The 23,061-nt window shown below is 48.2% G+C and overlaps 1 protein-coding gene across 1 annotated transcript in view; it reads right to left on the reverse strand.

The window, feature by feature from the left end:
- LOC144506542 (interleukin-10 receptor subunit beta-like) overlaps positions 1–2,011 on the reverse strand; it is a 64,766-nt gene extending 62,755 nt beyond the window's left edge. Inside the window, exon 1 of the mRNA XM_078232797.1 lies at positions 1,780–2,011. Coding sequence (XP_078088923.1) covers positions 1,780–1,825 — 46 coding nt within the window. The 5' untranslated portion in view covers positions 1,826–2,011. The remainder of the gene's footprint in view (positions 1–1,779) is intronic.
- Between the last annotated feature and the right edge of the window lie 21,050 nt (positions 2,012–23,061).

The following is a 23,061-nucleotide window of genomic DNA, read 5'->3' on the forward strand; positions in this document are numbered from 1 at the left end:
GGGCGGATGGGGGGTGGGGGGGGCGGATGGGGGGTGGGGGGGGGCGGATGGGGGGGTGGGGGGGGGCGGATGGGGGGTGGGGGGGGGCGGATGGGGGGTGGGGGGGGCGGATGGGGGGTGGGGGGGGCGGATGGGGGGTGGGGGGGGCGGATGGGGGGTGGGGGGGGCGGATGGGGGGTGGGGGGGGCGGATGGGGGGTGGGGGGGGCGGATGGGGGGTGGGGGGGCGGATGGGGGGTGGGGGGGGCGGATGGGGGGTGGGGGGGGCGGATGGGGGGTGGGGGGGGCGGATGGGGGTGGGGGGGGCGGATGGGGGGTGGGGGGGGCGGATGGGGGGTGGGGGGGCGGATGGGGGTGGGGGGGCGGATGGGGGGTGGGGGGGGCGGATGGGGGGTGGGGGGGGCGGATGGGGGGTGGGGGGGGCGGATGGGGGGTGGGGGGGGCGGATGGGGGGTGGGGGGGGCGGATGGGGGGTGGGGGGGGCGGATGGGGGGTGGGGGGGGCGGATGGGGGGTGGGGGGGGCGGATGGGGGGTGGGGGGGGCGGATGGGGGGTGGGGGGGGCGGATGGGGGGTGGGGGGGGCGGATGGGGGGTGGGGGGGGCGGGATGGGGGGTGGGGGGGGCCGAAGGGGGTGGGGGGGGCGGATGGGGGGTGGGGGGGGCGGATGGGGGGTGGGGGGGGCGGATGGGGGGTGGGGGGTGGCGGATGGGGGGTGGGGGGTGGCGGATGGGGGGTGGGGGGGGGCGGATGGGGGGTGGGGGGGGCGGATGGGGGGTGGGGGGGGGCGGATGGGGGGTGGGGGGGCGGATGGGGGGTGGGGGGGGCGATGGGGGGGTGGGGGGGCGGATGGGGGGGGTGGGGGGGTGGGGGGTGGGGGGGGGGCGGATGGGGGGTGGGGGGAGTTGGGGGGGGCGGATGGGAGTTGGGGGGGGCGGATGGGGGGTGGGGGGGGCGGATGGGGGGTGGGGGGGGCGGATGGGGGGTGGGGGGGGCGGATGGGGGGTGGGGGGGGCGGATGGGGGGTGGGGGGGGCGGATGGGGGGTGGGGGGGGCGGATGGGGGGTGGGGGGGGGCGGATGGGGGGTGGGGGGGGGCGGATGGGGGGTGGGGGGGGGCGGATGGGGGGTGGGGGGGGCGGATGGGGGGTGGGGGGGGCGGATGGGGGGTGGGGGGGCGGATGGGGGGTGGGGGGGCGGATGGGGGGTGGGGGGGTTGGGGGGGGCGGATGGGGGGTGGGGGGAGTTGGGGGGGGGCGGATGGGGGGTGGGGGGAGTTGGGGGGGGCGGATGGGGGGTGGGGGGAGTTGGGGGGGGCGGATGGGAGTTGGGGGGGGCGGATGGGGGGTGGGGGGGGCGGATGGGGGGTGGGGGGGGGGCGGATGGGGGGTGGGGGGGGGCGGATGGGGGGTGGGGGGGCGGATGGGGGGTGGGGGGTGGGGGGGGGCGGATGGGGGGTGGGGGGGGGCGGATGGGGGGTGGGGGGGGGGGAGTTGGAGGGGGCGGATGGAGGCCGGGCCGCTCTCATTCTCTCCGGCTGAACTGGAGCCTCTCCCCGGCTCCACCGCGGCCGAGCCGCGGCGCTGAGAGTCCCAGGCTCCGGGTATCGCCCACCCGCCTCACACCGTGAGGCCGGGCCGGGCCGCGCTGCCTGCCCCTCCACCCGGGGGCTGGAGCCCGAGTCCCCCCCGCTCGCCCCGGGGGCTGGAGCCCGAGTCCCCCCCCCCCCCCTCCCCTCTCCCTCTCCCTCTCTGAAGCCGGACAGATCAAAGTCTTTCTTACCGATGCCGCAGACGAAGCCGAGGAAGGAGAGGGTGAGAGCGATCATGTTGTGGCTGCTTTGTGTTCGGGCCCGGCTGCTGGGTGAGTGTGAGCCGGGGCGGGGACGGGCTGAGCGGCCTCCTTCCCCCGCTGCTGCCGCCGCTCCTTTCGCTAAAGTGACGCGAAGCGCTACTGGGAGCGGAGCCAAAAGCCCAACTTCAACAACAGCCAAACATCCCCGGAGTTCCTGCTGCAAACAGAAAGTACAACACTGACAGACTGCACCAATTCCCCAAACACAACCACATTAATATGATGCACTCATTACCGGAGAGGGCGTGGACAAGATTTACAAGGACCAGACCAAAAATTGCTAATTCTTATCTGGAACAGGTTCGGGGGGGCGGGGGGCGGGGGGCTTTTTTCTCTTGAGGTTGAGACATGACCTAATAGAGGTCTTTAAAATTCCGACAGGGTTTTGATAGAGGAAGCAAAGCTAATCCAAGAAACCAAACAAAATATTTCAGAATCATCAGAAAATGCTGCAAACACACAGCTGTTTAACAAGCAATCAGAAAGGGAATATCTTGGCATCCTTAGAATGGAAAATTGAAGCATAAGGGTATTTTTTTACTTTTTCAATTCCTTTGGCTTTGCAGGATATAAATTAAGTAGTACAGTTTCTGATCAATTGTGCGTGATACTTTTCAAAATCTCTACGATGCCTACTTGGACATAAAGATTTGCATTTGTATAGTGCCTTTTTATCATCTCAAGCATTGTGAAACACTTTACAGGTACTTCTGAGATGTAGTTGTTTTTAAGGATGTGGAGATGCCTGCGTTGGACTGGTGTGGTCACAGTAAGAAGTCTCACACCACCAGGTTAAAGTCCAACAGGTTAATTTGGTAGCACGAACTTTCGGAGCGCTGCCCCTTCATCAGGTGAGTGCAGGATTTGGTTCACAAACAGGACATATGTAGATACAAACTCAATTACAAGATAATGGTTGGAATGCGAGTCTTAACATGTAATCAAATCTTTACAGGTACAGACAATGCGTGTGGAGAGAGGATTAAGTATAGTTTCAAGAGGTGTGACTTGTCTCAAGCCAGGACAGTTAGTGATATTTTGCAAGCCCAGGCAAGTGGTGGGGGTTACAGATAGTGTGACATGAATCCCGGTTGAGGCCGTTCTCATGTGTGCAAAACTTGGCAATCAGTTTCTGCTCAGCGATTCTGCGTTGTCGTGTGTCGTGAAGGCCGCCTTGGAGAATGCTTACCCGAAGATCAGAGGCTGAATGCCCTTGACTGCTGAAGTGTTCCCCGACAGGAAGGGAACACTCCTGCCTGGTGATTTTCGAGCGGTGTCCATTCATCCGTTGTTGTAGCATCTGCATGGTCTCGCCGATGTATCATGCCATGGGACATCCTTTCCTGCAGCATATCAGGTAGTCACAAGAGTATGTACCGTGTACCTGGTGGATGGTGTTCTCTTGTGTGATGATGGCATCCTTGTCGATGATCGGCATGTCTTGCAGAGGTTGCTGTGGCAGGGCTGTGTGGTGTCTTGAACACTTCTATGAAATCTCCTCCTAATCTCTTCTCCGAGTTCAACAGCCCCAGCTTCTGAAATCTATCCACTTAGCTGATGTCCCTCATCCCTGGAGCCATTCTTGTAAATCTTTTCTGCACCTTTTTTAAGGTTTATTTATTAGTCACCAGTAGGCTTACATTAACACTGCAATGATCCCCTCGTTGCCACACTCCGATTCCTGTTCGGGTACACTTAGGGAGAATTTTGTGCGGCCAATGCTCTTAACCAACACGTCTTTCAGACTGTGGGAGGAAACCGGAGCACCCAGAGGAAACCCACACAGACACGGGGGGAGAACGTGCAGTCTCCGCACAGACAGTGACCCGAGCCGGGAATCGAACCCAGATCTCTGGACCTGTGAGGCAGCAGCGCTAACCACTGCGCCACCGGGCCGACCACTTCTCTAATACCTTCACATTCTTCCTAAAGTGCTATCCAGAATTGGACACAATGCTCCAGTTGACATGAACCACTCTTTTATAAAGGTTCATCATAACTTCCTTGCTTTGGTAGTCAGTACCTCTAATTATACCAATTACACTCACCTGATGAAGGAGCAGTGCTCCGAAAACGCGTGATTCCAACTTAACCTGTTGGACTTTAACCTGGTGTTGTGAGACTTCTAATTATAAAGCCGAGGTTTCCATATGCATCATTCGCTGTTTTCTCAGCATGCAATTCCACCACAAACAATTTGTCTGGGATCATTAATATTGATCAAGAAAAGCAATGGTCCTAATACTGGGGTGCACTACTATTCACCGTTCTCCATTTTGCAAAACACAACTCTCTCTGTCCTGTCACTCAGCCAATTTTGTATCCATGCTGCCACTGGCACTTCTTTCTATGGACTTTAACATGGCTGACAAACCAGTTATATGACACTTTATAGGGTGGCACAGTGGCATAGTGGTTAGCACTGCTGCCTCACAGCACCGGGACTCGGGTTTATTTCCCGGCTTGGGTTACTGTCTATGCAGAGTTTGCATGTTCTCTCCGTATCTGCGTGGGTTTCCTCCGGGTGCTCCAGTTTCCTCCCACAGTCTGAAAGACATGTTGGTTAGGTGCATTGGCCATGCTAAATTTTCCCTCAGTGTATCCGAACAGGCGCTGGAATGTGGTGACTAGGGGATTTTTACAGTAGCTTAATTACAGTGTTAATGCAAGCCTACTTGTCACATAAATAAACTTTTAAAGACTTTTTGGAAGTCGATGTGCACAACATCAACAGCATTACCCTCATCAAGAATCTCTATTACCTCATCAAAAAAACTCAATCAAGTTTGCTGAGGCAATTTGCCTTTAACCAATATGAGTTGACACAAACCTCCACATTAACACTGCAATGATCCCCTATGATCCCCCATTCAATCTGATGAATTGATTCAGCCAGTTTTTCTAATGCTTCCTATGATTTTGGCAGCATCTTCTTCCTGGGTAAAGAGAGATGCAAGATACTCATCTAATATCTCAGCTATACCATCTCCCTCCATGTGTAAAATTTTATCTTGGTCCTTAATCAACTCCCCCCACCCCCCTCCTATCACCACCCTTTATATGCCCACAGTAGACTTCCTGATTCCCTTTTATGTTAACTGCCTGTTTCTTCTCATACTCTCTCTTTACTTATGTTATTTCTTCTTTCATTTCCCTCTAAACTTATACTCATCCTAGTTATTTTCTTATTTGATCAACCTGACACATGTTGTACACACTCCTTTCCTTCTTCATCTTACTCTCCAGCTTTTATGTCATCTAGGAAGTTTTGATTTGTCCATCCTACTTTTCCCCTTCACAGGAATGCACCTCCACGGTATCTTAACCAACATCTCTTTAAAAGCAGCCCATTGTCCCATTTCAGTTTTGCCTGTCAATCTTTGGTTCCGGTTTGCCTGGGCTAATGTGTCTTCTTAGTGCCATGTGATATTTCACATCTACCTGAGAATGCAATTGGGGCCTCAGTTTAACATCTCATCCAAAAGTTGGCACCTCTGGCAGTGTGGCATTCCCTCAGTAATGCACTGGAACGTCAGTCTAGACTTTTTATTCATGTCTCTGAAGTGAACCATGAACTCATAATCTTGTGACTCAGAGGTACAAGTGCATCACTGAACCACAAAAGAAAGAAGTACTGAGCCTGTTCCCCTTTGTTACTGCATTTTCAATTTCTCTTTGTTGCTATATAGATTGGATTCAGACTTCCATTTTACACTTAAGGTTCTTCATTGCAATTGATTCAAGAGTTAGTGAAAAGAACCATAAACTTTGAAACTTTAATTTTGTTTATTTTATTGAATATGAACTTGAGAGGAATACTAGATTAAATTTGTATAAAACTGTTAACACGAAGAAAGACGGTTGTGGTTGTTGGAGGTGAATCTTCTCATCTCAAAGACATCGCTGCAGGAGTTTTTCATGGCAATGTCCTAATGTCAACCATCTTCAGCTGCTTCCATCCATTCTAAGGTTAGAAGTCGGAATATTTGCTGAAGATTGCATAATTTTCAGTCCCATTCGTAGGGCACAGTGGTTAGCACTGCTGCCTCACAGTGCCAGGGACCCGGGTTCGATTCCTGGCTTGGGTCACTCTGTATGTGGAGTCTGCACATTTTCTCCATGTCTGCGTGGGTTTCCTCCGGGTGCTCTGGTTCCTTCCACAGTCTAAAAGACATGCTGGTTAGGTGCATTGGCCATGCTAAATTCTCCCTCAGTGTTCCCAAACAGGCGCCGAAGTGTGACGACCAGGAGATTTTCACAGTAACTTCATTGCAGTGTTAATGTAAGCCTACTTGTGACACTAATAAATAAACTTAAACACTTAAACTTAACTCCTTTGATAATGAAGTAGTCTGTGTTTGCATACAACAAGACCTAGACAACATTCAGACTCAAGTTGATAGGTGGCATCTGTCATTCATATCACACAAGGTCCAGGCAATGATCAACTCAAACAAAAGGGAATCTAACCATGTTGCCTTGACATTAAAAGTTATTAGGAGGTCCAGAAAAGGAGTCTTGGAAAGGATTGCCAGCGATCTTGAGTACAAGGACCAATTCCACCTCCCAGAAATATCTGTCAAATGTGTGGTTGGAGATGCGGCTCTAAGATTGGCTATTCAGCTACGCAAGGACCCACAGAACCCATGACCAGTGACATGGAGTTTCTTAGGTGGACCATCATACTCGTTAGCAGTATGTAAGGATGGGCAACAACACCTCCTCCATGATCATCCTCAACACCGGTGCCCCACAAAGCTGTATTCTCAGCCCCTACTATACTCCTTATACACCTATGACTGTGTGGTCAAATTCCCCTCCAATTCGATTTTCAAGTTTGCTGACAACACCACCGTAGTGGGTCGGATCTCAAACAATGACAACACAGAGTACAGGAATGAGATAGAGAATCTGGTGAACTGGTGCAGCAACAATAATCTCTCCCTCAATGTCAACAAAACAAAGGAGATTGTCATCGACTTCAGGAAGTGGAAAGGAGAATATGCCCCTGTCTACATCAACGGGGATGAAATAGAAAGGGTTGAAAGCTTCAAGTTTTTAGGTGCCCAGATCACCAACAACCTGTCCTGGTCCCCCCATGCCAACACTATAGTTAAGAAAGCGCACCAATGCCTCTACTTTATCAGAAGGCTAAGGAAATTTGGCATGTCAGTTATGACTCTCACCAACTTTTACAGATGCATCATAGAAAGCATTCTTTCTGGTTGTATCACAGCTTAGTATGCCTCCTGCTCTGCCCAAGACTCCAAGGAACTACAAAAGGTTGTGAATGTAGCCCTATCCATCACGCAAACCAGCCTCCCATCTATTGACTCTGAATACACTTCCCGCTGCCTTGGCAAAGCAGCCAGTGTAACTAAGCACCCCACGCATCCCGGACATTCTCTCTTCCACCTTCCTCCTTCGGAAAAAAATACAAAACTCTGAGGTCACGTACCAACCGACTCAAGAACAGCTGCTTCCCTGCTGCCATCAGACTTTTGAATGTATTATTTAGACCTTGCATTCAGTTGATCTTTCTCTACACCCTAGCTATCACTGTAACACTACATTCTGCACTCGTTTCCTTCTCTATGAATGGTATGCTTTGTCCGTACGTAATTAATCGAATCAAATCAAATCAAGTGATCACCAAAGAGATTAGCATTGCTGAATACCCAGCATTTTGATCTTGGAGTTACCATTTTCTAGAAGGTCAAGTGCAGGTCAGAGACAGAGAATCCTGTAGCAAGTAACTCATCTTCTGACAGCCCAAATCCTACCCATCATTTACAAGACACAAGTCAGGAATACTCTTTACTTGATTAGATGACTGTAGCTTGAAAAGCGAATCCAGAATAAAGTAACTTGAGATCCACCACCTTAAACATTTACTTCCTACACTGCTGGAGCACTTTGACAGTAGCCTGAACCATGTAGAAGATGCACTGCAGCAAGTTGCCAAAGCTCCTTTAACAGCAAACCTGTGGCCCTTACCACCTAGAAGAGCACAAGCAATAGGCACATAGGAATATCTGCAAGTTGCCCTCCAAGCTATGCAGCATTATGATTTAGAAACATATCACACTTCTTTCACTGTCTCTAGATCACAACCATGGATGGTGGGATACCTTTACCACAAAGAATGCAATGGTTCAAGTAGGCAGTTCATTATCATCTTCTTAAAGGCAATTAGAGATGGGCAATAAATGGGCCTTGCCATTGATGCTGGATCCCATGAGAAAATTTAAAAATGGGTGACTATTGCCCAAGGAATCATAAGCCAGTTCGGAGTCAGAACCTCTAAATAGAGAAGAGAAGGGGGAAGGGCAGAACATTTTTACAAAAAGAAAGGAGAAATGGGAATAAAAAGTTGAATTGCTAAAGCCGTGGGCCTTGATGTGTAATAGAGACAGGGGGGCACGGTGGCACGGTGGTTAGCACTGCTGCCTCACAGCGCCAGGGACCTGGGTTCGATTCCCAGCTTGGGTCACTGTCTGTGTGGAGTTTGCACGTTTTCCCCGTGTCTGTGTGGGTTTCCTCCAGGTGCTCCGGTTTCCTCCCACAGTCTGAAAGACGTGTCGGTTAAGTGCATTGACCCAAACAGGCGCTGTTGAGTGGCGCCTAGGGGAATTTCACAGTAACTTCATTGCACTGTTAATGTAAGCCTTACTTGTGACAATGAATAAATAAACTTTACTTTAAAGGGACTGGGGAAAGCTGAAAGCAACTGAAGAAGGCAGCTAGGCCAGGAATGTGAAGGTCCTGCCAGTTTAACAGCTAGCCCTCATTATTATTTTTAATTCAATTTCATACTTGCTGCTAGCCAAAATCCAGGCTGGCTGATTAGTCAGGTGGGAAAACCAGAGATAAGAGATCGCAGATTTTTGGGGACAGTCCCCGAAAATTGGGAGATGTGCAGACTGCAATTTGGGGCTTCTGATTGCAGGAGAGGTTAATGAGAGGCCACACTTGGCAGAAAGGAGGCTGAAGACTTCCCCGAGATAACCAGGGAAACATACTTGCTTCTCTTGGCCCATAAGCAGTGCTATAAAAGACAATTAACGTCCAGAGTCAGCAGCAGCTACATTTAAAAAAGGTTCCCAATTGCTCCCAATAAGATGTTCATGAAGTGCCCGCCTTGCTAAGACACAGTAAGAAGTCTCACAACACCAGGTTAAAGTCCAACAGGTTTATTTGGTAGCAAAAGCCACCAAATAATGCTACCAAATAAACCTGTTGGACTTTAACCTGGTGTTGTGAGACTTCTTACTGTGTTTACCCCAGTCCAACGCCAGCATCTCCACATCATTGCTAAGACATCCCATGCTACCTACCAATAGAAAAGCAGCAACACATGTGCATGTTCTGTGTTGGTGGGGGTGGTCCGGTTTCCCATTTCCAAATTTTGAGGGTTTAAACCACTCCACAAACTGGGCTCCTTCCACCCATCATGGGGGGATTATTATCAAGATCATGAAGTTTAATCATGTGCCTATCATTTATCCTGAACAAGAGAAGAGTTGAAGAACCCAATACATTTAGAATGAGCCAAAAAAATTCTTCTTACCATTTATACATAACAATATATATATTTAAAATAAAACATAATGTACTTTAAAAAATTGAATCTGAAACATTTAGGTACTTTTTGATTAATGTGCAATTCAAATAATTTCTATTATTATTTCACACTCAAGTTATTTGAATTGTGAGGATTTTTTGAATTGTAATCTTTGTTAAGGAAATCAATAGGGGAAGTGCTTATTACGAGTCAGCTATTTTTATTCTCTGCAATTTTTGTTGGTTTCAGAGAAAAGTTTGCACCACATGGCTGCCCCTGTGATGAACCAGATTAACAGCTGTGCCACAACTGATCGATCACACACAGCAACAACTTGTGTTTATATAGCACCTTAACATGTTCCAAAGCGCTGCACAGTTATGTAATCCGACACAAATTGGCACACTCCAAAGCAGGAGTGATGATGCAACCAAATGCTTGGGCAAATAGGTAGGTTTTATAGGAGGTAGATGACATAGAGGTCTAGTGACAGAATTAAAGAGTCTGGACCCTGGGTAGCAATGTCTTCAGCGACCCAGGGGAGAGATACGAAAAGTGTCCAGAGGGGCAATTTTTTCACACACAGGGTGGTGAGTGTCTGGAACAAGCTGCCAGAGGCAGGTACAATTTTGTCTTTTAAAAAGCATTTAGATAGTTACATGGGTATGGAGGGATATGGGCCAAATGCAGGCAATTGGGATTAGCTTAGGGGTTAAAAAAAATGTGCGGCATGGACAAGTTGGGCCGAAGGGCCTGTTTCCATGCTGTAAACCTCTATGACTCACATCAATGATGGCTGAAGGAAACATGGGATGCACAAGGAGGTCAGAATTTGAGGAACGCAGTGTCCTGAGATATTTGTAGTGCTGAAGGAGGTTCCAGACATAGGGAGGGGGGAGGAAAGCATATGAAGTCAAGGATTCTTGTCTAATTTCTCTCATTTTCACTTGGATTGGGAACTAATGTAGATTAGCAAACACAGGGACAAGAGTGAATGGAACTTGATGTGAGTTTCTGTAAAATCCCTGCAGTGCAGAGGGAGGCCATTCTGCACCAACTCTGCAAAAGAGCATTTTATCCAGGCCCACCAACCCCATAACCATGTGCATTTAGCATGGCCAATGCACCTATCCTGCACATCTTGGGACCGTGGGAGGAAACCGGAGCACCCGGAGGAAACCCATGCAGACACAGGGAGAACTTGCAAACTCCGCACAGACAATCACCCAAGGCTGGGATTGAACCCAGATCCCTGGCACTGTGAGGCAGCAGTGCTAACCATTGCGTCACTGTACTGCCCTTAAGAGAAACAGTGGGGCGATTCTCCCAAAAGTGCTGAATTGATGGGAAAACTGTTGTAGATCACGACTGTTTTTTCAGTACAGATTCAGACCTGAATCTCCGCACTCTGTGCACTGCAGCGGTCACAATCGGGAATCTCATTAAAAGCCCAGGGAGGCGTAGTGTATTCACGCCAGAGTTTGACAGCTCCTTAACTCTATGTATGCGCTGTGGTCCTGATCTGTCAGTCTCGCCGTTTGCTGGCCAGCTCGATCACTGGCCAGCCCGGGGCCCCGGCAATGCTGCCCCTCCAGCACCCGCCTCCCCTTGGCCCGATCACAGCCCCCACGACAATTCCTGGGCCAGCCCTGATCCCCCCACCCCAGAGCACCCCGATGTCCAGCAGTGGCGATCCCCCCACCCCCCTCACTCCGGCAGACCCCACCCCCCCAACTGCCCCCTCCCCCCCTTGGGATCAAGAACCCCCTCCCCTGGCAGACCACCACCCCTCCAGCTCGTCCCAATCGCTGGCTTCCCTCCAGCCCAGATCAATCGCCATGCAGAGTGGCAGCGGGACCCCCCACCCTGCCGATTGCCCCAGGCCCTGCCCACAATAGGTCTCACCCCTTGGCACTGCCCGATGCCCGCTGGGCAGTATAAAGGTGCCCCCTGGGCATGGGCATGGGCACTTTGTCCCCTGGGCAGTGCCGGGGGCAGAGGCTGGCACAGCCAGGGTGCCCAGGGGGCACTGCCACCCGACCCCCTGGGGGGCCCCAATTACCCCCCCCCTTCATTCCGGTGGGGTCTTCTGCTTGTTCCCCGAACGTGGGGTGCTACTCTAAACCCCGCCGGAATGAAGTACTCCTGGTGGGGTGGAAAATTCAATTGGGCCCGGCAAGTTCCCGATAATCACATGCAAAACATGTTAGAAAAAAATTCAAATCACTTACCTCTCTTCTTGCCGGTTTCCAGCGTGGTCTGGACTCCGACTGTCCCCTGGCTCTGGGAGATGCGCATGCATTCCCGGCGCATGTGCAAATCCCAGAAAAAGACCGATGACACGATTCTCCCGACCGGACCCGCCAGAAAGGTTACGGGTCGTGATGGGAGAATCGGGCGCAGTGTTTTAGACAAGCTCACGTTTAGGCATGTTGGAATGTGGATACGAAATTTGTTAAGTGTTTCCTCTTGTTTTTTTCTTTACTTCCAGTAGCTTGTATTGATTTTGTTAATTCCTTGTGAGATTTTGTTGAACCGAATTAAAACAGTGTGTGCTTGATATTGTTATAATTCAGGTCAGAAACTCCAAAGTATTCTATGGAGCCCATCTGGATCATAAGTTTTGCAGTTTGATTTTGGCTAGGATAAGCATGATATGTTTTGCTTCAGGTGTGATTCAAATGACCCACTTTTATCAAGCAGAGTTTATTTAAGAATATAGTTAACATGTATGGAAAGAAAATTGGCAATAACTTTCATCAATTATAAACAAAAACAAAACAACTATGATAATGTATAACCCTTAACAAATATATCTAAATTGTTCCAATCAAACAAAAACTTCCCATCAAAACACTTTCCACAGGTTTAACACAGCAAAGACTAATGCTCATGTGATACTGGAACTGAATCCTTTGGAAGAATGCTGCAGTTCTCTTGAGGCATACACAAACGGACTTGAAGTCAGAAAAGCTCCCCAGAACACCAAGTCGAGCCACCAACAGCAGATTCTCTACTCCAGGAAGGGAAAAAATCTTGCTTTCAGCCAACCAGCAGAATTTCCAAAATCAAGGAGCGAGAGAAACACTTCTTTTCCACTTTCTGTCCCTTCTAAACTAAATTGCTGCCAGCCAAAAAAGAAAAATGAAATCTTAAATTCACTAGGAAGGAAAAAAAACACTGTCCCCCTAACAATGCAGGGTCATAAAGGATCCCAGAGTGAAAATAAACAAACCCCATTTAAGTAGCAATAAAAGGACTTCTACAGACAACTCAGCAACACTGAGAGCTGGAAGCTACAGAGAACATGGTTTTAAAAAAATCTCTTGAAGGTACACGAAAGTCACAATATGTTCACATGAATCTCCATTTTAGTTAACCACCTTTTGATATAGATTAAGTGTGTATTTATATTTTGACATTCTTTACTAAAAGTATTGATTTCTTCATGGGACATAACTCATCGGATGCTTTCAGCCCCAAATACTTCAACCAGATGACCATCCTTGAGGTACAAGGAGTGAGTTCGAAGGCCACATAGAGCCCAACTTGGTAGTATCTTTGCTTGATATTTTATCTCCCACATAAGCAATCTGCCCACACAAGATATTTTTTCTGTCCTTAGCCTGGGAATAGCGAGTTGAACTGGAGTGTTCCTGGGATATCAGAGGCCAAATCTGAAAATGACCTGGGCAGCACATTTACCAACCAATTTCCTGGGGTGATACATCTTGATAGATTCCGTCCCTCATGATGGCAGTTTTATTTTAGTAATAATGATGAGATTCTTTTTGGAGTCATCCAGGCCCCTGAACCTCACTGCCAATCAGATGGCTGATCCTTACCTCAACTCCATTAACCCTCGGCTTGACATCCTTTGCTTTTTCTGCCTGACAAAAATTTGTTCCACTCATTCTTGGAAGATTCTGGTGCCCTCGTTTCGACATCCTTTCAGGGAGAGTTCCAGATTTCACCAGCAAACAGTCTCAAAGTGGAGTAGCGGGTACTCTTTTTAAGGTTGGGTTATGGCACATTATTATCAGAAGGAGATTTAATTTGTGTCTGGCCCAGGCAATATACTGACCGAAGTCGCAATGGGGGGTGCGGGTGGAGGGGGTAAAGAGGATGTTTCCACTAGTAGGAAAAACTGCAACCAGAGGGTCACAACCTCAGACTAAAGGGACAATCCTTTAAAACAAAGATGAGGAGGAATTTCTTCAGCCAGAGAGTGGTGAATCTGTGGGACTCTTTGACACAGAAGGCTGTGGAGGCCAGGTCATTGAGTGTCTTTAAGACAGAGATAGATAGGTTCTTGATTAATAAGGGGATCAGGGGTTATGCGGAAAAGGTGGGAGAATGGGGATGAGAAAAATATCAGCCATGATTGAATGATAGACTCGATGGGCTGAGTGGCCTAATTCTGCTCCTATGTCCTATGGTCTTATGGTCTAAAAAAACGGAAGAACTATTCTGTTCTTCAGCACTGATATCCCTCACCTTAACAACCATCAAAAAGTATAAAGCAACTTCCCTTAATGGTCACTAAGTGCCCTGACCAGCATAGAATTGAACCATCAATGTAGGAAAGTCCTAGATTTAATCTCCAGTTTGTATGGCATTACCAACTTTCCGTTGGGGTAGCACCAGACAACTGAATCCTTCTTAGTTTAGGAAAGGGCACTTAATTCACCACATTTCTCAGTTCTGACTATTTTCCAGTGACTCTTGCTTGAAAAGTTGCCAGTGTGAACTTTGTGTAAGGACAGAGTAGAATTTGATTGTTATATCCAGTTTAAAGTTTATTTATTAGTGTCACAAGTAGGCTTACATTCACACTGCAATGAAGTTACTGTGAAAATCCCCTAGTCGCCACACTCTGGCGCCTGTTCGGGTACACAGAGAGAATTTAGCGTGGCCAATTCACTTAACCAGCACGTCATTCGGACTGTGGGAGGGAACCGGACAAAACCCATGCAGACACGGGGAGAACATGCAAATTCCACACAGACAGTGACCCAAGCCGGGAATCGAACCCGGGTCTCTGGCACTGTGATACAGCAGTGCTAACCATTGTGCTACCAGCCTGTAAGTATCAACTGCTCAGACCACAGATGAAGAAGAGCCAATTGGGTGAGATAAGGCATCCATGACCTTTGATACAGCTCAGTGATGGGAGAAAATTTTACAAGTTTAAAAAAAAGTTCTTTACAAGAAACCACTGGTTTTATAATTGGGGAACTGACTACTGGCATACACAACTCGTGCTTACGCATTAAGAAGTGACATGGGAAGTAGCAGTTCTCGATGCTTCACTTTTGATTGGCACATGAATAAATAAATCCACCACTGGATGGTGGGAATTGCATTCTCTTGCATTTTCTTTTATCTATCTGAAGTATCCAGCAGGATTGGTGAGGGATGGGTGAGAAACCGCCCCCTTCCTCCACCGCCCACACTCCTTGACACACTCCAGAACCTCATTCACAACCTGCTTATTAGTTGCTGCTCCCACACAAGTGGTAAAGAGGCAATTGGTTGACAGCTGGCTGGTTAAAATCATGGTTCCCTTAAGCCAGTTTGATGGCAAGTAGTAGGGTGGAGGGTGAATGGGATTGAGGTATTAGCAGAGTCTCAGGAGTGGGATGGTGGAGGTAGGGCAGCCTGTGGGATTGGAGGCTGAGAGTTTCCAACTTCTCTTGGCCCCACCAAAGAAAGATTAACACTTAACCTTTTGTGGACTCTGTAGTCCTTTTGGATCAAGGTCCATAGGTCCCATGGATCTTGATTTGACCACTCATGTAGGCAGTTGCCTCCTTTGACATCAGAATGAACATAGAACATAGAACAGTACAGCACAGAACAGGCCGTTCGGCCCACGATGTTGTGCCGAGCTTTATCTGAACCCAAGATCAAGCTATCCCACTCCCTATCATCCTGGTGTGCTCCATATGCCTATCCAATAACCGCTTAAATGTTCCTAAAGTGTCTGACTCCACTATCACTGCCGGCAGTCCATTCCACACCCCAACCACTCTCTGCGTAAAGAATCTACCTCTGATATCCTTCCTATATCTCCCACCATGAACCCTATAGTTATGCCCCCTTGTAATAGCTCCATCCACCCGAGGAAATAGTCTTTGAACGTTCACTCTATCTATCCCCTTCATCATTTTCTAAACCTCTATTAAGTCTCCCCTCAGCCTCCTCTGCTCCAGAGAGAACAGCCCCAGCTCCCTCAACCTTTCCTCATAAGACCTACCCTCCAAACCAGGCAGCATCCTGGTAAATCTCCTCTGCACTCTTTCCAGCGCTTCCACATCCTTCTTATAGTGAGGTGACCAGAACTGCACACAATATTCCAAATGTGGTCTCACCAAGGTCCTGTACAGTTGCAGCATAACCCCACGGCTCTTAAACTCCAACCCCCTGTTAATAAAAGCTAACACACTATAGGCCTTCTTCACAGCTCTATCCACTTGAGTGGCAACCTTTGGAGATCTGTGGATGTGAACCCCAAGATCTCTCTGTTCCTCCACAGTCTTCAGAACCCTACCTTTGACCCTGTAATCCACATTTAAATTAGTCCTCCCAAAATGAATCACCTCACATTTATCAGGGTTAAATTCCATTTGCCATTTTTCAGCCCAGCTTTGCATCCTATCTATGTCTCTTTGCAGACTACAACAGCCCTCCACCTCATCCACTACTCCACCAATCTTGGTGTCATCAGCAAATTTACCTTTCCACCCTTCAGCCCCCTCCTCTAAATCATTAATAAAAATCACAAAGAGCAGAGGACCAAGCACTGATCCCTGTGGCACTCCGCTAGCAACCTGCCTCCAGTCCGAAAATTTTCCATCCACCACCACCCTCTGTCTTCGATCAGATAGCCAGTTACCTATCCAATCTGCCAATGAATACTGGTATATTCTCCTGCAATGTGTGAACAGAGCAGATGTCAGACTTGCACTTAGTAAAATGCCCTTCTGCCTGGTTTCTATTCAACCACATTGGAGTTCTGCAGATTTCCCCCTGGAGTACAGTGGCAGACCAGTTGATCCCCTATGGAATTCTAGCCCCACTTTTTCCCTATTGCTCTTGTTTAGAAAATAATGACCTCCATCCTGGATAGCCATGGCTTTCATGTGGCCTCATAGAAATTATTTCCAACTGGCTCACTTCTCTGAGATTTACTGATTCGTAATGGACAGTGACTGTCAAAGGTCCGTTCCCGCTGCCTTCTAAGAAATCCCGAACCAATCTCCAGCAGCAAGGTTCATTCTGGTGATTCCTTCCCTCGGCCACACCAGGATGAATCTTCCAGTGTTCTTAAATTTCCATGGGTTCAGCCTCATTGACCCAAGAACGTCTTTGCATCTGCATTCTGTCTGGTAGCAGCAAACAGAGAAACATACATAGATAGAAACTAGAAGCAAGAGTAGGCCATTCAGCCCTTCAAGCCTGCTCCGCCATTCATTATGATCATGGCTCATCATCAAAAGAATGGTCTAGTTTGGGCCAGGGGGCAGCGCGGGCTTGGAGGGCCGAAGGGCCTGTTCCTGTGCTGTATTGTTCTTTGTTCTTTGTTCTATCAACTTCACTACTTTGATCCCATGTTCCCCCCAATTCAATATCCTGATCTCCCCTTTCCCCCATATCCCTTGATCTCTTTAGCCCCAAGAGCTATTTCTAATATCTTCTTGAAATCACACAACGTTTTGGTGTCAACTACTTTCTGTGGTATGAATTCCACACATTCACCACTCTCTGGGTGAAGAAATTTCTCCTCACCTCAGTCCTAAAAGATTTACCTCATCCTCAAACAATGATCCCTACTTCTGGACTTCCCCAACATCAGGAACATTCTTTCTGAATCTACCCTAATCTAATGTTGTTAGAATTTTATACGTTTCGATGAGATTCCCCTCACTCATCTAAACTCCAATGAATATGATCCTAACCGACTTAGTCTCTCCTCATATGACAGCCCGGCCATCCCAGGAATCAGACTGGTAAACCTTTGCTGCACTCCCTGTAGAGCAAGAGCATCCTTCCTCAGATAAGGACACCAAAACTGCACACAATATTCCAGGTGTGGCCTCACCAACACCTTGTGCAATTGCAGTAAAACATCTCTATTCCTGTACTCAAATCCTCAAGCCGTCTTCCTTTTGCTGACCATAGCCGGTGCTATTCCTGTCCCTCGTCCTCTGTTCAGGTTATTTAATCAGGCCGCCTGAGAATCTTAAGTCTACCATGGCAAAGCCACCTGCCCAGTCCTTCACTCTCAGACATTAAACCTGGTATATGGATTTCAATAGCAGTGAGCTGAGCTTTCCCATTCCATGGTAAGCAGGAAACACAGGCATGCCATTGGGCGGGACAAGTAGCAGGTCACATGACCTTTTGCTTTGCCCTGTTTTAACTTGAATTAAATAGAGTTCAAAACATAACCGTCTTATAAAACCTTACCTTCATAACACCCAAGAGAAATTAAGTTTATAAAGTTTATTTATTAATATCACAAGTAGGCTTACATTCACATTGCAATGAAGTTACTGTGAAAATCCCCTAGTTGCCACACTCTGGCGCCTGTTCGGTTACACTGAGGAAGAATTTAGCATGGCCAATGCACCTAACCAGCACATCTTTCAGACTAGTTTCAGTCAGGTGACATTTTGTCACTGGTTTGAAACATTAACTTTATTTCTTTCTCTGGTTTGCTGAGTATTTCCAGCATTTTCTGTTTATATCTCAGATTTCCAGCATTCATAGTATTTTGCCACTGAAATTGTTTTGTTCGGAGCTGGTCCTCAATGTTTCAGTTTTCTGTCGGAAAGTTATCGGAGCCAGGGTCCCTGTCGTGGCCCAAAATGTTTGTGACTATTTTGAAATGAAAATGGAAAATGCTGTCAATATCTGAATAAGGGAAGAAGAGTTTAATATTTTGGGTCAGGAACAGTTCATAGAATCCTACTGTGCAGAAGGAAGCCAATCGGTCCATCGAGTCTGCACCGACCACAATCCCACCCAAGCCCTAATCCCATTACCCCGTGCATTTGCCCTCGCTAGTCCCCCTGACACTAAGGGGCAATTTAGCATGGCCAATCCACCTAACCCGCACATCTCTGGACTGTGGGAAGAAACTGGAGCACCCAGAAGAAAACCACACAGACACGGGGAGAATGTGCAAACTCCACACGGACAGTGACCCAAGCTGGGCGTTGTAAGGCAGCAATTCTGATACAGGATTTCCTCCTGATGCTAAATGCTAACCGGTCTGCTAACTGGCAATTCTATAATTTTCTACTTTTTTTCATTTGTGCTTACGGCTTTCAGACCTTTTTTTACTCTGCTCCATCTCTCTTCACACGCTCACACTATCTTTCAGTGGTAACATTCTTGTTTCTAAATGAAAAGAGTGTGGGTTCCAGAGACTTGAGCACAAAACATGGGCTGACACTCCAGTGTAGTGGCAGAGGTCTTGCGGGGCACTGTGTATCATCCCTGTCTCTGAACCAGAAGTTCGAGTCCCACCCCAAAACCTGATGGCTAGATGAAAGTGTGTTCATAATGTGATCAAATAGGTTGTATATCAACCTGCAAATCCTTCCAAACATACTGACGGCTGGCGGTAAGAATGGGAGAGATTCCTGATCAGCCATGCCTGATGTGGAGTTGTTCTCCTCAAGCTAAAAGCCCCTGATGGCAGACTAGTGACCTGTTCTGGGAATTACCAGATAGGCAAACAGACAAAGGTCAGTGAACTATTAGGTGGGGAAAAGTGTTTTGTATGTTGGGATATCGCCCCTTTAAGGGAACAGGTCAGTTGACCCAGGGTGTGGTGTGATTTGCTTGGGGACTGCCCTGAGAGGACGAAAGACGTGCTGGTTAAGTGCATTGGCCAGGCTAAATTTTCCCTCAGCGTACCTGAACATGATGTGGAGATTCCGGCATTGGACTGGGGTGGGCACAGTAAGAAGTCTCACAACACCAGGTTATAGTCCAACAGGTTTATTTGGTAGCAGAGCTTTCAGAAAACGTCTCCTTCATCAGGTGAGTGGACAGTTGGGTTCACAAACGGGGCATATATAGACACAGACCCAATTGCAAGATAATGGTTGGAATGCGAGTCTTAACAGGTACAGTGGAACCCTGATTTTACGCGCCCCGATTTAGCGCGAATTTGGATATAACGCGATGAATCATTGGACCCTTTTTTTTTCTTCTTTAACATGGCGTCAAGCAAACAAACCCTTGCTGGAGAAAATAAAAGTGATTACTTATTTTGATGGCTTCCTCAGAGCATGCAGTCGTCATGTTAGTCTTAAAAAGAACATTTATAAAAAAAACCTTTTAAAATCAAACCATTCATTGAACAGTACATAGTGTTATTCAGCAACAAAAAGTTCTTTAGGTTGATACAAAGTGCTGTGTTAAAACCACCAGGGAAGGCCAGCCTCTGGGGAAAAGTAAAGGTAACCGATGAACTAGTTCCATGATCCTCGCATACCACATTTTCGTTATTTGGTTTGATGGCACAACAAAAGGCGTTTGAAATCAGTTATCTCCCTAAACAATGTAGGCACACTAACCACAAAAAAAAATTAAACCTTCCTCCAAACTGAAAGCCGGTGTAATAAATGGAGAAAGAGTCAGAAAGAAAGAGAAAGTGTCATAGTATCAAAACCAGACTAGCATTTCTGGGGAGCCTTTTCCTTTTGATTTTTTTTCTCACGTTTTCTTGCTCATACTGCTAGCTTTAGAAGACAATGTCAGTCTGCGTTTTTCAGGAGAGGGACTGCATTTGGACCGACCCTCAGAAGTCTTGGACCTTCCAGGCACCTTTTTCCGTGCTGGAGAAGGAGACTGGGGGGAAGGCGAGACCAACTTAGGTTTTTGCTGATACGCTGACAAGGCTGATTCCTGACCTTTGGCCGTGTCCTCTCGGAGAACTGAGTTTGATGAAGAATGTCGGGCTCCCACTTTTGGTTCACTCTTTTCTATTGTCTAGAGCGCATAGCAAAGGGGTCAATGTGTCCAACCCTCCCGCGTCATTCCCACACTGGTCCAACTTTTTATCAAGGGGCAAAATAGGTCTTCTCTGCCCAGTTGCTTTTCCGGTGACTCTCAATTCCTCCTCACGGACCATGCCTTCCATGACTGCCAGTGGTGCTCTGCCTGACTGTCTGGCATGAGCTGCCCCCTGGCCTTGCAACAGGGAGGTGTCTCGGTTGGGGCTCCTGCGCCCGAGGATATCTGCTGTTGGAGATGGGCTGTGAGTCAGAGACTCGAAGGAGAATGAACAAAGAACAAAGAACAGTACAGCATAGGAAACAGGCCCTTCGGCCCTCCAAGCCTGTGCCGCTCCTTGGTCCAACTAGACCAATCGTTTGTATCCCTCCATTCCCAGGCTGCTCATGTGACTATCCAGGTAAGTCTTAAACGATGTCAGCGTGCCTGCCTCCACCACCCTACTTGGCAGCGCATTCCAGGCCCCCACCACCCTCTGTGTAAAAAACGTCCCTCTGATATCTGAGTTATACTTCGCCCCTCTCACCTTGAGCCCGTGACCCCTCGTGATCGTCACCTCCGACCTGGGAAAAAGCTTCCCACTGTTCAACCTATCTATATCCTTCATAATCTTGTACACCTCTATTAGATCTCCCCTCATTCTCCGTCTTTCCAGGGAGAACAACCCCAGTTTACCCAATCTCTCCTCATAGCTAAGACCCTCCATACCAGGCAACATCCTGGTAAACCTTCTCTGCACTCTCTCTAACGCCTCCACGTCCTTCTGGTAGTGCGGCGACCAGAACTGGACGCAGTACTCCAAATGTGGCCTAACCAGCGTTCTATACAGCTGCATCATCAGACTCCAGCTTTTATACTCTATACCCCGTCCTATAAAGGCAAGCATACCATATGCCTTCTTCACCACCTTCTCCACCTGTGTTGCCACCTTCAAGGATTTGTGGACTTGCACACCTAGGTCCCTCTGTGTTTCTATACTCCTGATGACTCTGCCATTTATTGTATAACTCCTCCCTACGTTATTTCTTCCAAAATGCATCACTTCGCATTTATCCGGATTAAACTCCATCTGCCACCTCTCCGCCCAATTTTCCAGCCTATCTATATCCTGCTGTATTGCCCGACAATGCTCTTCGCTATCCGCAAGTCCAGCCATCTTCGTGTCATCCGCAAACTTGCTGATTACACCAGTTACACCTTCTTCCAAATCATTTATATATATCACAAATAGCAGAGGCCCCAGTACAGAGCCCTGCAGAACACCACTGGTCACAGACCTCCAGCCGGAAAAAGACCCTTCGACCACTACCCTCTGTCTCCTATGGCCAAGCCAGTTCTCCACCCATCTAGCCACTTCTCCTTGTATCCCATGAGCCTTAACCTTCTTAACCAACCTGCCATGTGGGACTTTGTCAAATGCCTTACTGAAATCCATATAGACGACATCCACGGCCCTTCCTTCATCAACCGTTTTTGTCGCGATGGAGAACTGGACCGCATGTGCAGCTTGCTGGATAGCGACCTCTGAGATCTAATTCCGTTCTCAACCGTAACCTATTTGACCGTAACGGGTCAAATAGGGTGATAATAGGTGTTTTAGGATGTTAGGTCAACATTGGGTAAGTTTCAACGCTGATTTTCTTGAACCCCGATTTAGCGCGACCCCGCTTTTTTCGCGATAACATTTTATGGACCCCAACCATCACGTTATAACGGGGCCGCTCTGTCTTTACAAGTACAGACAATGCGAGTGGAGAGAGGGTTAAAGAGGTGTGAATTGTCTCAGGTTAAAGAGGTGTGAATTGTCTCAAGCCAGGACAGTTAGTGAGATTTTGCAAGCCCAGGCAAGTTGTGGGGGTTACAGATAGTGTGACATGAACTCAAGATCCTAGTTGAGGCCGTCCTCATGTGTGCGGAACTTGGCTATCAGTTTCTGCTCAGCGATTCAGCATTGTCGTGTGTTGTGAAGGCTGCCTTGGAGAATGCTTACTCAAAGATTGGAGGCTGAATGCCCTTGACTGCTGAAGTGTTCCCTGACAGGAAGGGAACACTCCTGCCAGGTGATTATTGCGCGCTGTCCATTCATTCGTTGTTGTAGCATCTGCATAGTCTCGCCAATGTACCATGCCTTGGGACATCCTTTCCTGCAGCGTATCAGGTAGACAATGTTGGCCAAGTTGCAAGAGTATGTACCGTGTACCTGCTGGATGGTGTTCTCACGTGAGATGATAGCATCTGTGTCGATGATCAGCATGTCTTGCAGTGGTTGCTGTGGCAGGGTTTTTAAAAGTCCTATTCTTCTGCAATTCCAAAAGTGGCCAGTAGTGTTTGCTATAGAGTACCTTTAGTTGGTGTCGTGGCTGTCATCACAATGCACTCTGCCTCTGAAATGAACAAATATTTGCAGTTCAGTGGTCACCTGAGGGCAGCTGCACTGAAACGGGTAACTTTGACAGGGGTCGTGCTTAGAGTAACTGCAAACAAAGAGGTTATTAGTTATCAATTAAGTGGTAAGATATTCAAGATTGCGCCAGAGCGAGGTGACTTCTTGCAAGCTGTGCCCAGCATACCTTCTAATTCTATCTTCATCTCTCGTTCTATGCTTCTAAAAC

This window comes from Mustelus asterias, chromosome 17 (assembly GCF_964213995.1).
Source record: "Mustelus asterias chromosome 17, sMusAst1.hap1.1, whole genome shotgun sequence".
Taxonomy (NCBI): Eukaryota; Metazoa; Chordata; class Chondrichthyes; order Carcharhiniformes; family Triakidae; genus Mustelus; species Mustelus asterias.